We start from the raw sequence: 13,181 nt of genomic DNA, 5'->3' as shown, positions 1-13,181 counted from the left end.
GCTCTCACTTCATGGCCTTCTCCTAACCTTAGTGATTTGGTGACAGCCTGCATGCATTCCTCTCACAGAGCTTATGCTCCTCCTAGTACCTTGTGAAGAGTCATAATCTTGATTGATAAGTAAGATCATGCAGCATGCCCAAAATGACACGCGTGCTTTTCCGCGGGAGTTGTGTTTCATTTTTTCATTACAAGCTTTTTTTATCAACGACACTTGAGCTTTTAAGACCTGGGCTTAAGGATGTTATGACACAGTATGAATGTACATACTCTTTCTTTGTCCTTTCGAAATTGAAATCGTTTTGTAATTTACGATTGATTGCCAGTTGACATATCTGGTCGGGCGAGCCTAGATAAGATGTAGAATTATCTATGGTTTTTGTTTCTTCCCACATCGGCTTCGCAGCTTCTTTTATCTTCATGAAATTGCGATTCTAGAAGCTTCGAGAGGGTTCTCTCCAGAGATGTTATGTTGAAGTCGACTTGTGAAGCTTTTATTTCTGAGGTTTTGTGGTGAGAAATCTAAAATGCATTTGAGGTTCAGAGTTAACCTTCATTCACAGGGGCTGGGCTATCTTTGATGTCTTGATGCTTTCTACTCGGATATATTACTAACAAACATCAGGTAACTAATAATACTGTGGAACAAAAAAGTTCATTGAAACTCGACGGATGCAATCCCAATTTCTTGCTCATTATCTCAAAACAAACACAATGAATCAGCTTCCAAAGCAATGTACAGGATCATGTATAAAAAAAAAGTTTCACATCCTAGACCAGCCAGCTCTTCGTCGATTTAACGTTCGCATAGTGAAAATGCTTAGTAATCTCGTAGAAATCCATCCGGACCAATCAGCGGTAGGAGGACCTTTTCCTCCGGCGAAGAGTACTATTATGTAATCAATAATGGACCGTGCGTAATTTAGACAGCTATTCTCGCGGCAGAGCAGCTCCAAACCCATTCATCGCTTCGGAGGCATCTCCCCATCTCCGAATGCGATCAGATGTGATTACTTAATCATTACTTCTTTCACTGCGAAAATTTGTATAGGTGAATAGACTGATGAAATAACAAGAGAGAGTACCAGGTCATAATTGTCGATCGCAGCGAGGACTATCGGATTGGGGGCGAAGCCACCATATACAAGATGTAGAACATGTTAGTAAGAGCACATCCCTGACGGCCTCAATTGCAACCCCATCCCTCAGAGCCACGAACCTTTCTAATATCGAGGTTCGTTTCATAATTGCATGTTGATGCTATCGAAAAAAAAAAGGCGAAAGTACGATGCACATAGTATAACTACAATGTAGACTGACTGGTTGCCGGGATGCTACAGCTACGGAGGCTGTTCCGAGTGGTGGTGAGCTCGTCAGTAACAGACACTGAGACTGTTCTGATTTCGGTATTCGCCAATCGGGTTCTCGGGATTTCTATGGCACGGTGGTATATATGTATGGATGTAGTGACTCGTGAGGAAGAGGTATAAGCCAGGGAGAACTCCTACGATAGACGTTGAATGTTAGATGTTCGATAAAAGAGGGGCGATAATGAAATAAAAACTGGGCAGGGCTAGGCGTGAACTCCGGAGTAGTACCGACTAGTGGTAGACGTGAAGTATAAAAGATGAAGGAAGTAGAAGAAAGATGCGATTATTGATAAAAGAGATGGGAATTTGAGAAAGTTAAATAAATTGCCATGTTCTCCTTATTTTCCTTAAAGGGTCAATTATGAGTGGTCAATTGTCGCTAAGGCTGATTGATAGGTTGGATAGCGGGTAGCTTAAAAGAATAATGAGGGGGTGGCGATATATCTTTTCACCTCCCTCTCCCAATTTCTCTCTTTCTCTCCAGAGACTCTATTTGATACACATGCTACTTCATATTCGAGTAGGTGTTGAAAGCAAATTGTATCTTTGAGATCTCCATTCAACTTTCCCATCTAGAGTCTTTGTATGCAATACTTTACTTGTGCATGTTATCGTATAGGAGTCATCTCCTTGACCAATGTGCTTGCTAGAAACATTTTCTGCTTGTCATTTTCAGGAAAGTCTACAACCATGTCGGAGGAAACCTCCTTAAAAATGGGATCAGAAATAAACATTTCACATGTGTTTATCAAATGTTTATAAAATGGGACAATGAAAAGTCAAGGCATGGTTAGTAAGGCGAAGTTTGAAAGCAGTGATTGGATATCGCAACCAACGGAGGCTTCTTCGGTATACGAGATTTCATTATCTGGCCTGCATAAAGAAAACCATGACGCTTTTCCACCAGATTCGCACATCTTCTTCCACTTTGGCTCCTCCGATGCTTGTAAATGCGGGGATAGCTATTAAACGCTTGGTTTTTTATTGAATTTTTTCTCTCTTTCTCCTTTTCGAAACCGGTTCATGCGATGAAGAGAGATAAGAACGACAAGTAATATAGGAAGCACACCATCCCCTTTGTCTACGGTAGTCATTAATCTGTATCGATTCAGTTAGAGTGTCATCGGGAATCGAACGCTTCTCGATGCTTATTGGATTCGATGATCTGATGTCATTATGCGCTGTTGCTTGCATTATGAAGACAGGGCTGGATATAATTGTCTCGCCGTCTCGCCCTGGAATTGTTTGATTGCTACCTTCTATTAAGTTCGCTTCTTTCTCAACACGGATTGAGATATACGATGTGATATAAGATTCAAGCTACAGGCGGAAAAGACTTTTAATAATTAACATAATACATATTTTGTTCTAATATCGTTCTACGGTTCACAGCTTAATCTCCCCTCAAACCCTATCACCTGTTTTCAGATTATCTTGACATATCGAAGTCCTATGGTACTGCCTGTCTCTTGGCGATTCAATAAAAGCTTTGAGGCTATCACACATCTACTGGTACTTGCCTGCTCCAGCTTGACCTGATAGGCCAGTTGCCTCGACCGTCATATTCCGTCAACAGTACTAATAACAGTACACGACCTACTTATCTAGTTGATACTAGTCAGCGAGAACCGAACGTCTCAACATATCCGTAAATCCTTGGCAATGTACCGAGCAAAGTTCCAGCACCCTCACTTAGGCCAACTCGACTTGAATGAGTTCGTCGCCGAAGACGCGCTGAAAATACAAAACAACAATCTCGCTTCCAATTTACTCGTTAGCCCAGGAACAGAAAAAGCACAAGCAGAATGGAACGAACTCATGAGTGGAAATGACCAGGTAAGATAGATCCAAAATGGCTTCAATCTCTGATTGGTGGACGATTGGAGCCGAAAGTTGCAAGGTTTTGAATTCTTATAGGCTTTTATGGATCTGAACATCACAGAGGATGATTCATTTTCGGCGATATTCGATGATGTCATACAGATACCAAATACAACTCTCAACACAAACACGAATGAGAGACGACAGGATGGGATCGATGGGAGTCAAAATACCACAGAGAATGCGATTAACCTGTTTGGTGATTTGTTCACAAATATCCCTGAGAGTTCACTGAACGTCGACAACTCCAAACTCATCCCTACCTCTGAAATTAAAAATAGTCCCAAGAGTCCGACAGAGAATGCTCCATTCGACGTTGAAGTCACAAACAATTCGCCGAACATTAATTTGGCCACTCTCAAACCATCCAAGAAACGAATGTTAAGTCCTCTTACCCATCCGAAAGATGCGTACCCACTCACCACCGACTCAAATTCCATCTCTTCAACCACATCACTTCCCCCAAAAAAGAAACGTCGCCCCCGCGCCAAGAAGATTCTCACCCCTGCAGAAATACTCCGGGCTCGGGAAAAATATCTCGAAAAAAACAGACGTGCAGCAAGAAAATGTCGACTTAAGAAGAAAGCCGAGATGAGCGCTGATCAAGAAAGATACGAGCGTTGTGTTGCCGAAATCAATGCTACGAAAACCAAGTTGTTGGAAAGTCGGAGGGAATTGCTGAATTTGATTGAAATTTGTAAAGGAATGGTAAGGGAGGGATGCGGTGACGCGACCATTAGGAAATTTATGGCGAACTGGGAGAGGAGAGAAGAGGCTTACAGGGGAATGCTTGAGAGTGCGGATGTGGGAGTTGAGGCTTGGAAGTTGATCGAGAAGTGTAGGAGTGCAAGATTAGGAGAGGGAGCCTTGGGGGATGCCGTGGATTTTGAGGGAGACAGGGAAGGGCTTATGTGTGGTGCAAATCTCTGGGAGGCGGGGAGTGGTTATGGAGTTGGACACGAAGCGATTATCGATCAAGTAGATTGTGATATGGACCCGGGAACGACAGTCAAATCTGAAAATCAAACCTACAGTGCTTCGGCAAATATGGGATGTGATAAATCGACTTCGTTTGGTTCTCTTCAATCCTCACCTCTAGTACAGCAAACACAGTTATACGAACAACAAATAAATCAGCAGCAGCAGCACAGACCGCCAGATCCGAAGTGGCATGATATGATTACCTCCTTACAACAAAGCTATGCTCTAGATCCTACCGCAGCTGTTCCAAACCACAATGATAACGGGAAATTTCTTTTCCAGAAGCTCTTAGATCAAATCAATAAATCAAGGAGTACACCTGTACCTATGAATACTCTCACCTCACCTTTGTTCCAACAGCAAGAACAAGTCATTGGTCCCACAGAAGAATCATCCATATCTACACCAGTTGATCTCGCCTTTACATCTCTAAGCAATTGCCCAGCTCAAGTCGAAGGTCACCCACGATCGCGAATTAGCCATCTACAACGTCGACCAGACTGCTTCGTAACAACATCAGGAATACGTCAACAAAGCTTCGACAGCGGCTATGGATCATTTTCCTCCGCATCATCTTCTCAGAAGAATTCAGCAACTCCTTCTCAAACCTCAGATATCAATGCAAATTGCTGGTCTCCGGATTTAGCTCCTGCATGCATTGGCAGTGTTGATATTGTTGATATTCAGTCACCGCTACTCTCCGATCAAGTAAACGACACATGTCTGGATTTCGTTCCTGAGAACCAAATTGAAATCGCAGACGGAGGTAATTATCTACCTCTAACCTCTACCGCGAACCTAGTTCCAAATTAATTCTGGGGGATGGAAGAAAAGTCTAAGAATGACTCGGTGGATTCAAGTTCTTTCTCTCCTTCAAAAATATCTTGAAACTGAGTACCGAGAATCACGCATGTGAATACGAACACGCGTATGCATGCATATATGTAAATAAGATATATTAGCGTGCGATACCCCGTGGCGGCAAATAAAGTAGTAAAGTAGTTAGCGAAGTGATCATTTCGTCACATTCCTATAATCCTCGTCTTGTGCAATTTTTCACAGAAATTGGTTCTATACAATGATGAAAGTGATTAAGCAAAGTCTAATGATTATATAATATACTAGGTCGTATTAGGAATCGGGTATCTACGAGAGTTCAACCGGCTTTTTATAATACTCCCCTGATTAATCGTGTCATTACTTCGTAGATTTGTCTTAGCTTCACTGTACGTGAGGAAATTCTATACGGCCATACCACCAGGATATCGATCTTTCATACAATTGATAACCCATTTTCTCCTATCATTAGGTAACTAGACCATACAACTCCCGCTTTCAAACTACCCAAACTTACATCTTGTCATTCTATCATCCCGTCATCTATATGCATCCTATCCCTACAAAATACACAAAATGGCAGTAAAAACAGCTTATCAGGAAACAAATTTATCTCCCTCGCACCAACAAGTAAGTCTCTCGGTTCCCCTAAAGCTCGCTCGCGAGCTCGCTTGAATGGTCTGTTTCTCGTCAAGAGTTCAGCTCCACTTTTTTCTGTGGCTGGCTTTTAGGCGCTGAAGGTTGGTGGTTGGTTGGTTGGCTGATTGAGGGATAGGTGAGTTGGAGTTAGGGAGAGTGGTGATGGTAGTGAGGGGTTTAGTTCAGGGGAGATGGGATGTTTGGGACCCTGGGTGGGAGATGAGGGAGAGAGGGCTTGGAGTTTGAAGGGTAGGAATTGTAGATATTGTAGAACTCGTAGGAATATATCGGGTGGAGTTAATTTTTTTGGAGTTCGCTTGTGTATAATCTTACATTATGGGGATGTGAGATTTAATTACTGATCTGAGTATATCTTGAGTATGAAAATAATTCCAGTATCGTATAATTTGATCAACAAAACTTCAGGACGGCAAGTGCAACCTGAACATCTATATTCATTCCTTATAGAAATAAGTGAAACATCTAGTTTCGCGAGAGATAAATTATAATCATCTGCTTATAGTTCTCGAGTGGTTTCTTGACCTAAAGTTATTGACTAATATGGTTACAAAGATTTCTGAGAACAGTATTCATGGAACATAGTATGCACACCCAAACGAGCGCACAAATACAAGCATATCCTCATATCGCATCTCTCTCAGACTCATTGTGCTTAATTGACAGCTCAGGAGATCGCAAGAACCATAGTTAAAACTGCTGTTTAGCCCAAGATCATGGTGAGATCTTAAAACTATCCCGCTGAAAAGTGTTTTCTTCGCAGCTGAAATCAAAATGAGTCACCCTTTATTTCTGAGGAGGGGCTGCTGCATCTCCTCGAGATATCAAAATAAGCCGGTCAATCCGGACTAGCAGACAATTTTGAGTAGAGAATGTCTGAAGGCGATCTAACATGTAAAGCAAATTCAATATTCAAAGTGATTTAACATTGTAGATAACTTGCTTGTTTCGAAGGCGCAGAAATGGACTCAATGATAATAGAACCACTATTCACCGGTGATCTGTACTTTCAGTCCTACGCCACGATACCCACGACTTGATTCTCACGAGTACGTACTCGGGAAACTCTTCAAACCACACCGTCTTATATACTATGCTTACGAAGCTATTTGTGCGATTCCGTATTCTCATATACCTCTTTCAATACATGTGTTTGCTATCTACAAACACAAAAGCCTCATCACCATCAACTTGTCAAATACATCTCAAAGTGATCTTCCTTCTACCCAAGACCTTTATACCAAAACCAGGATCAAAATAAATAAAAAGCACCGTAAAATTAATTCCTTGCTCGAGAGAACTAGTCACATGGCCATGACCACGCTAGTTGAGGTTTTGGTAATATCTTTCAGGGTATTCTTCTGACTCTACTAGAGAAGATCTCTTTACGAGTTACGACTCTTGAATTCTTCACCAATAAGTCTCTCATCAAATAAGAACTTTCCTGCTGGCGTAACATTCTATGTAAAACATATGCACCAGGGGCAACAATACAAGATTAAAACTTCGATTTGCCTTTTCGTTTCGCTGGTTTTCATGGGCACAAGCTTTACAGCACCTTTCCCAAATATCTTGCTGAGGCGCTTCTGATTCCTTCATCTTGCAAGCTAACAATTGAATATAGCGGCACGTGACGCCGACGAGTTGCTTATGAATGCCTGGTCTGCGTGGAAATGAAGAAGTTGTCCGTGGAACTCTCTGGCATGAGACTAAGTTGGCTGTATCAATCAATAAGTCGCGAGAGAGTCGTGGTCAGCTTTGGGTAGATATTCTGAGAAAGAAACGCAATTCCTGTGAGTCGTTTTGAATGGCAGTGATCATGTTGTTACCTGAGGGGAAGAGACACCAATCTTGCTGGCCTTCGATGAGACCTGGGGCATTCCGTGGTTCTCTGAACAAATCGAGTTGGGTCTAGATGCAAAAAAAAAAAAAGATTGACTGTGATGAGCTGCTCAGCTGCTACTAAAAGTTGTACTTTGAATGGATGTTTAGCTAACTTTATGTACTGTACCTAACCTTTACCCTGTCTCATCCTCTTGCCCAGTCTGAATTGTATGGGTCATTTGGGACGAGAATGGGCCCGGGTAGGGCGGGAAGAATCAAACTGGTACGGGAAAAAAAAGGTGAGAACAGTCTGCCTCCACAGTGGCCCCCAGAGAGCCAGCGGAGCGAACACATACATAATTCTATAAGCCATAAGATGTCTCGCCACCTTTCATTTGGTGAAGCAGACGCCAACTCTAGTGAGCCTCGAGATATTAGCAGAGTGAGCATCACAGAAGTAGCGATGAACATGCCATTGACAGGAACTCCGGGTGCAAGAGGGTTGTATACTAACATGGTCTTAACATGAATCCTACTGACATCACCCAATCCATATGAATCTGATGAATCCCCATCCTCAGTGAATGCTTTCTTAAGCTGATCGGCTGGCGATGCTTCATCAAAAATCCAACCAAAAGGCATGCCCTTGAAGAACGCTGCATCTGTAGGGGATAGATGTCCAAGAGAAAGTCCGCGTTCCGGATCGCGTAGTTTATAAACTTGAAAGAGTGCAAAGTGATCGAAAAGATTCTGGCCGACAGCTGGAGAATCGTAGATTACTGGAATACTGTAACGAGAGAGTATCAAGGCGGGACCTACTCCTGAAATTTGTATAATTTTTCTTTTCTTTTAAGAAATTGAATTTACTTTTTGAATTTGTGTAGCTTTTCTTAATATTACATCTGGTGTTCTTAGACAAACTAAGATTATTATTTACTATAACGTGGTTTATCAGTGAATAGGTCATATTAATAAATAGATTACTTTCACCTCAATTTACACTTTCAAAACTATATTATTCAATAATAATCAAATCAATTAATTGAAATTATAAAGAATCTAATAATTTAGAATCTATTATATTATTTTAATAAATTCTTATATTATATCTTATCTTTTCATATTTATTATAATATCTATTAAAAAATATTTTTTTATTAGAATTTTTTTTTAATATTTATTATATTAAATTTAAATATTGATTTTTTATTAAAATAATATATTAAAAGTTTTTATTTAATAAGTATTTTTTCTTAATATAATTAGATTTTTTATATATATCAATATTTACTTAATACTTTATTTACTATCCAAAATATATAAATCTTTATATTTAAAAATATATTTTTATAAATTAATTTTTTTATATTCTTAATTAAAATTAATATAATTTTGAATATGAATATAAAAAAGCTTAATTAATAACAAATTATTTGAAATTTAATTAATATTGATTGAAGAAGAATTTTAATTAGATTATAAAAAATTTAAGAAATTTATTAATTTAAATTGAAAAAAGAAGGAATAGATATACGAATTTGAATATTTAATTTCAAAAATATAATTTAAGAATTAAATAGAATTAAATCTATTTTTTGAAATTTTGATTTTATATTTTAAAAAATAATTGATTTTTTATATATAGTTTTAAAAACTATAAAGAATTCAATTTTTGAAATATAATTGATATATATCTTAATAAATTTATTAATTTGATTATTATATGAATATTTTAGATTATTAAAATAGCTAATATCAAATGATTGAATTAAATAATTTGAATATAATAATAAATATAAATATATAATATTATTCTCTTTATAATATATTTAAAAACTATTGATTTATGATTTTTATATTTATTCAATACCAATATTTGATATTTGCTTTTTTTCGACTCTTAATATATTTATTAAAATATTTCAATTATTTTAAATCTATTTTATTATTTATTTATGTATTAAATATAAATTTAATAGCTTATTTTATAAAAAGATTAATTTTGATATATTAATTAAAAAGATAAATCTATTCTTGAATTATTAGAAATAAGGAAATAATCTTATTTTCTTTATTTTTATATATTATTACTATAGCTTATTCTCGATTATTTAATGTTTTATAAATCGATATATTCAAAACTTTCTAATATATTTTATATTTTTCGATTTGAGAATATAATCTATTATATCTTTTATATTTTTGAATTTAAATGAAAAATCTCTCAAATCTATATTAAGAATATATTAAATAAATATTTCCTCTTTTAATTCAATCAAATTATAACTTTTTAATTAATTCTCAACTATATTAGATTTATTTTGAATGCTATTATTCAATATAATTTGAAATATATAATAAAATTAAACTGTTTTTCAAATTAATAATTTTTTATTTAATTTAATAGTTTGAATAGCTAAAATTATATATACTACTTTAGATTAAATTTCTATAATTAATTATAAAGAAAACACATATTGAATATAGAATAATAATTCGAGGTAAAAATGATCGATCTACTGATATAACTAATCTACTGATAAATTACGTTACTTTAAATAATAATGAAATATTAAACAAATATTAATATATAAAGAAAATCTAATTATATTAAAAAGAAATATTTATTAAATAAAAAACTCTTAATATATTATCTTAATAAAAAATTAATATTTAAAATTAATATAATAAACATCAAAAGAAAAGAATTCTAATAAAAAAAATATTTTTTAATCAATATTATAATAAATACAAAAAGATAAAATATAATATAAAAATCTATTGAAATAATATAATAAATCCTAGATTATTAAATTCTTAATAATTTCAATTAATTGATTTAATTGTTATTAAATAATATGGATTTGAAAGTATAAATTGAGGTGAAAGTGAGCCACTTAATGATATAGGCCATTCGATGATAAACCACGTTATACTAAATGGAAAGTATTAATGAGAAATATATGACTCCTATACGTTTTTTTATTTCCTGGAAAATCCTAAATTGATTTAACGGTATTATCATACTCGAACTTCTTCGAAAATTCTGCCTGCAAGCTCCCCAGATCTTTAGCCCACATAGCCGCAAACAAATCTTTAAACCAACCTTTTCGATGACTAGTAAGGCCGAGATCCTTCAAAAGCGCATCTATATAACCAATGAAATCGAATGTCAGATTGTTGCCTTGCTGGCCATTGCTCAGATAGCGACGTCGAGACCACGCTGTGAACAGAGCAACATCTTTTTCCTGCTCTTGTTTACCCGGCAAATCCAACTTCCCATCTAGATATGCCACTGCCCATAGAGATTGACACTCCAAGGTGGGAAAATAATTTCCTACTACGACTTGGCCGAGGAAAACAATTGAGCGGTCATCTTTCTCATTGCTAGAAGACTCCGATATAGGAACTATATGTCGATATAAACGGTATGGAGTATGGGTTGCAGTTCTTTGATAATGATCAGGAGGGCTTTGGATCTGGGGAAAAGTAGCAAGGACTTGGAGATCTGCTTCTGCCTCCAAGTTCGCCCAGTGATCATGTTCATCTTTTGCTTCTTCATGGTCTAAAATATGAGGTAAACCAAATTCTTGACATTGCGCTTGTGTGAAGTATTGCAGCGAAGGCACCCAGCCTGTACCGCATAAAATAGCGTCGGATGGTATTTCATCGCCGGTTTTGAGAAGAAGACTATTGCTCTTCAAACCTTCAATATCCCCAACAAAGATACGAACATTTTCGGCAACGGTGTCAAAAAAGTCGGAGTGGTTGAGAAGTCCAGCGGTGCAATTTTGCCAGAAAAGACTACTCCAAATGTCAATGATGGGCTCTCGTGAAGGGTTCAAGGAACTTACGGTGAGCTCGGCTCTAACTTGTCAAAATTTTGTAGGCATTTTCGTTGGAAATTTGCAGACTTTCGCGCATCTGCATCTATGGTCCCCCAAAAGCCCTTCATCATCTTCACGCCATATGCGGATGAGTGGAGGAGTTTCGTCCATACATTCATTCCATTCAGAAACGAAGGAGTGAATGTAGCTGCTATTCTTGTCAAGCTTATTTCGAATGCATTTTTATAGGGTCCTTTTCCATCCGGAGAAACAAAGAAGCCTGGACCAGTCGTATTTGTAGCTTTCAGAATCCATGACACTTGTTTTCCAGCCTTCACTGCTTCGTAAACCATGTCTGCAGACGATTTCCCAGCCCCAAGAATAGTAATATTCTGTTTTGGGGAGGTCAAAACGTCAGACGAACCGAAATCTTCATGATGAAGTATTTGGCCTTCAAACCTTTCTTTTCCCGGCAATGAAGGCATATTTGGGATTGAAGTCAAACCACTTGCAACTATTAGTTTCGGAGTTTTGAAAGTATGTTGCAGCTGCCCGCTGCCTCGATCGCTGGCCAAGACAGTCCAATAACCATCCTTCTTGGAAACTGATCTAACTTCGACCGAGAATTGAATCCTGTCACGGAGAGTTTTGCCATCGTATTTATGTGTATCAATATAACTTTCCAGATATTTTGTTGTATGCTTAGCCTTGAAAAACTCTTTGTAAAGGTCTTCGTCCGGTGGTCTCGACATTTCTTGGTCTGAGAACTCGGCTGTTCCTACCATCCATTGAGTCCAGAAACTATCGTAGCCTCTTCCTGCAATCGATTCAAATTAGCATCCCACCATGGAGAATGGAAAAGATGAAAAATGAAACTGACGCGCATTCCAGGTTCCACCAACGCAACTATCTCTATCGATGATTACCAATCGGGCTTGTGGATGGAATTCCAAAAAATACTTGCTTGCACAAATGCCGGAAATTCCTTTTTGGGAGCAAGAATTAGTGACAGAATTAAATGCGAATGTGTAAGCTCTATTTAGCCTGTTGTATTTACCTGCACCGATTACAAGTATGTCCACCTCAACCAAGTCGCTCATGATGCTTACTAATAATCAATCCACGTAAAGAATAGTCTTGATTTTGTTCCTCAGCTCAAGCATTCACTGTAAAAAAAAGGGAACTTATGAGAGTAGTTATATCTTATGGCTGGTTTGCGGCAAATTAATACTACCTACCTAGGTACCTAGCAAATGAGTCGATAATGGAAATCCTTATCTAAAATAGGAATTTCATGTGTTGCGGGCAAATCCAGGGATGTAGTAAGTAGCATATATTGATCCATGCATCATGCATGGAAGTTGGCTGACAGGTTGCGTATATAGCAACACTCATCCAACACATATTTCATACCCCGGCAATACACCCGGGTTGATAACTAGATAGCGTCCAGAACCACACACAGACCTCATGCTCTGAATCGATGTCTCATTTCATCAGTCCATAAGTAGCGCTTAGAAAGATTAACGAGGCTCCCAAACAATGGCAGCGACACTAGCGAAGTTCCTGTCGTTAGGGGGAAAAATAAATGCGATACCTCATTCTGAGTATTTGACAGGCTGGCAAGTTACCAGCAGTTGGCATATCTATCATTCCAAGTATATTTTTGATTCGTGATCAATTAAACCCTAAAATTATAATCACAGCCGCTGATCTCCTTTGAAGGGGTGTCGTTAGCTGTGGTGAGATTGTAAGGTAAGGTCGGGTAGGTACTAATAGCCGGCGCTCTCTCAATCAGCCGCCTA

At 37.6% G+C, this 13,181-nt stretch overlaps 3 protein-coding genes across 3 annotated transcripts; 1 reads left to right on the top strand and 2 right to left on the bottom strand.

The window, feature by feature from the left end:
• Positions 1-2,313: 2,313 nt before the first annotated feature.
• On the top strand, positions 2,314-5,254 carry EAE97_010218 (uncharacterized protein). Its single transcript, XM_038880733.1, has 2 exons — positions 2,314-3,205; positions 3,287-5,254. The coding sequence occupies exons 1-2, from the start codon at positions 3,032-3,034 to the stop codon at positions 5,042-5,044; spliced, it is 1,932 nt and encodes a 643-aa protein (XP_038728443.1). The 5' UTR covers positions 2,314-3,031; the 3' UTR covers positions 5,045-5,254.
• A 2,223-nt stretch (positions 5,255-7,477) lies between these two features.
• EAE97_010217 (uncharacterized protein) lies at positions 7,478-8,191 on the bottom strand (the record flags this gene model as incomplete). The annotated part of the gene is made up of 3 exons (XM_038880732.1): positions 7,478-7,636; positions 7,665-7,687; positions 7,906-8,191. 3 exons carry the CDS (start codon positions 8,189-8,191, stop codon positions 7,478-7,480), a joined length of 468 nt encoding a protein of 155 aa, XP_038728442.1.
• Positions 8,192-10,424: 2,233 nt separating this feature from the next.
• EAE97_010216 (uncharacterized protein) lies at positions 10,425-12,586 on the bottom strand. Its single transcript, XM_038880731.1, has 4 exons — positions 12,434-12,586; positions 12,257-12,361; positions 11,404-12,193; positions 10,425-11,353 (listed from the first exon to the last, which is right to left on the bottom strand). Exons 1-4 carry the CDS (start codon positions 12,474-12,476, stop codon positions 10,549-10,551), a joined length of 1,743 nt encoding a protein of 580 aa, XP_038728441.1. The 5' UTR covers positions 12,477-12,586; the 3' UTR covers positions 10,425-10,548.
• Between the last annotated feature and the right edge of the window lie 595 nt (positions 12,587-13,181).

The sequence above is a fragment of the Botrytis byssoidea genome (genome assembly GCF_014898295.1).
Source record: "Botrytis byssoidea strain MUCL 94 chromosome Unknown BBYS_026, whole genome shotgun sequence".
NCBI lineage: Eukaryota > Fungi > Ascomycota > Leotiomycetes > Helotiales > Sclerotiniaceae > Botrytis > Botrytis byssoidea.
The sequence above is the reverse complement of the archived record's forward strand: the minus strand, read 5'-3'. Positions and strand labels throughout refer to the sequence as shown.

What these genes read in the sequence shown, in the direction of transcription:
- EAE97_010216 (XM_038880731.1), bottom strand. Translation starts at nt 12,476, where the DNA reads ATGAGCGACTTGGTTGAGGTGGACATACTTGTAATCGGTGCAG. An exon ending in CATACTTGTAATCGGTGCAG is followed by an intron (nt 12,362 to 12,433) that starts GTAAATACAACA and finishes GCTCCCAAAAAG; the next exon opens with GAATTTCCGGCATTTGTGCA. An exon ending in AAGTTAGAGCCGAGCTCACC is followed by an intron (nt 11,354 to 11,403) that starts GTAAGTTCCTTG and finishes CATTTGGAGTAG; the next exon opens with TCTTTTCTGGCAAAATTGCA.
- EAE97_010218 (XM_038880733.1), top strand. Translation starts at nt 3,032, where the DNA reads ATGTACCGAGCAAAGTTCCAGCACCCTCACTTAGGCCAACTCGACTTG. An exon ending in TCATGAGTGGAAATGACCAG is followed by an intron (nt 3,206 to 3,286) that starts GTAAGATAGATC and finishes GAATTCTTATAG; the next exon opens with GCTTTTATGGATCTGAACAT.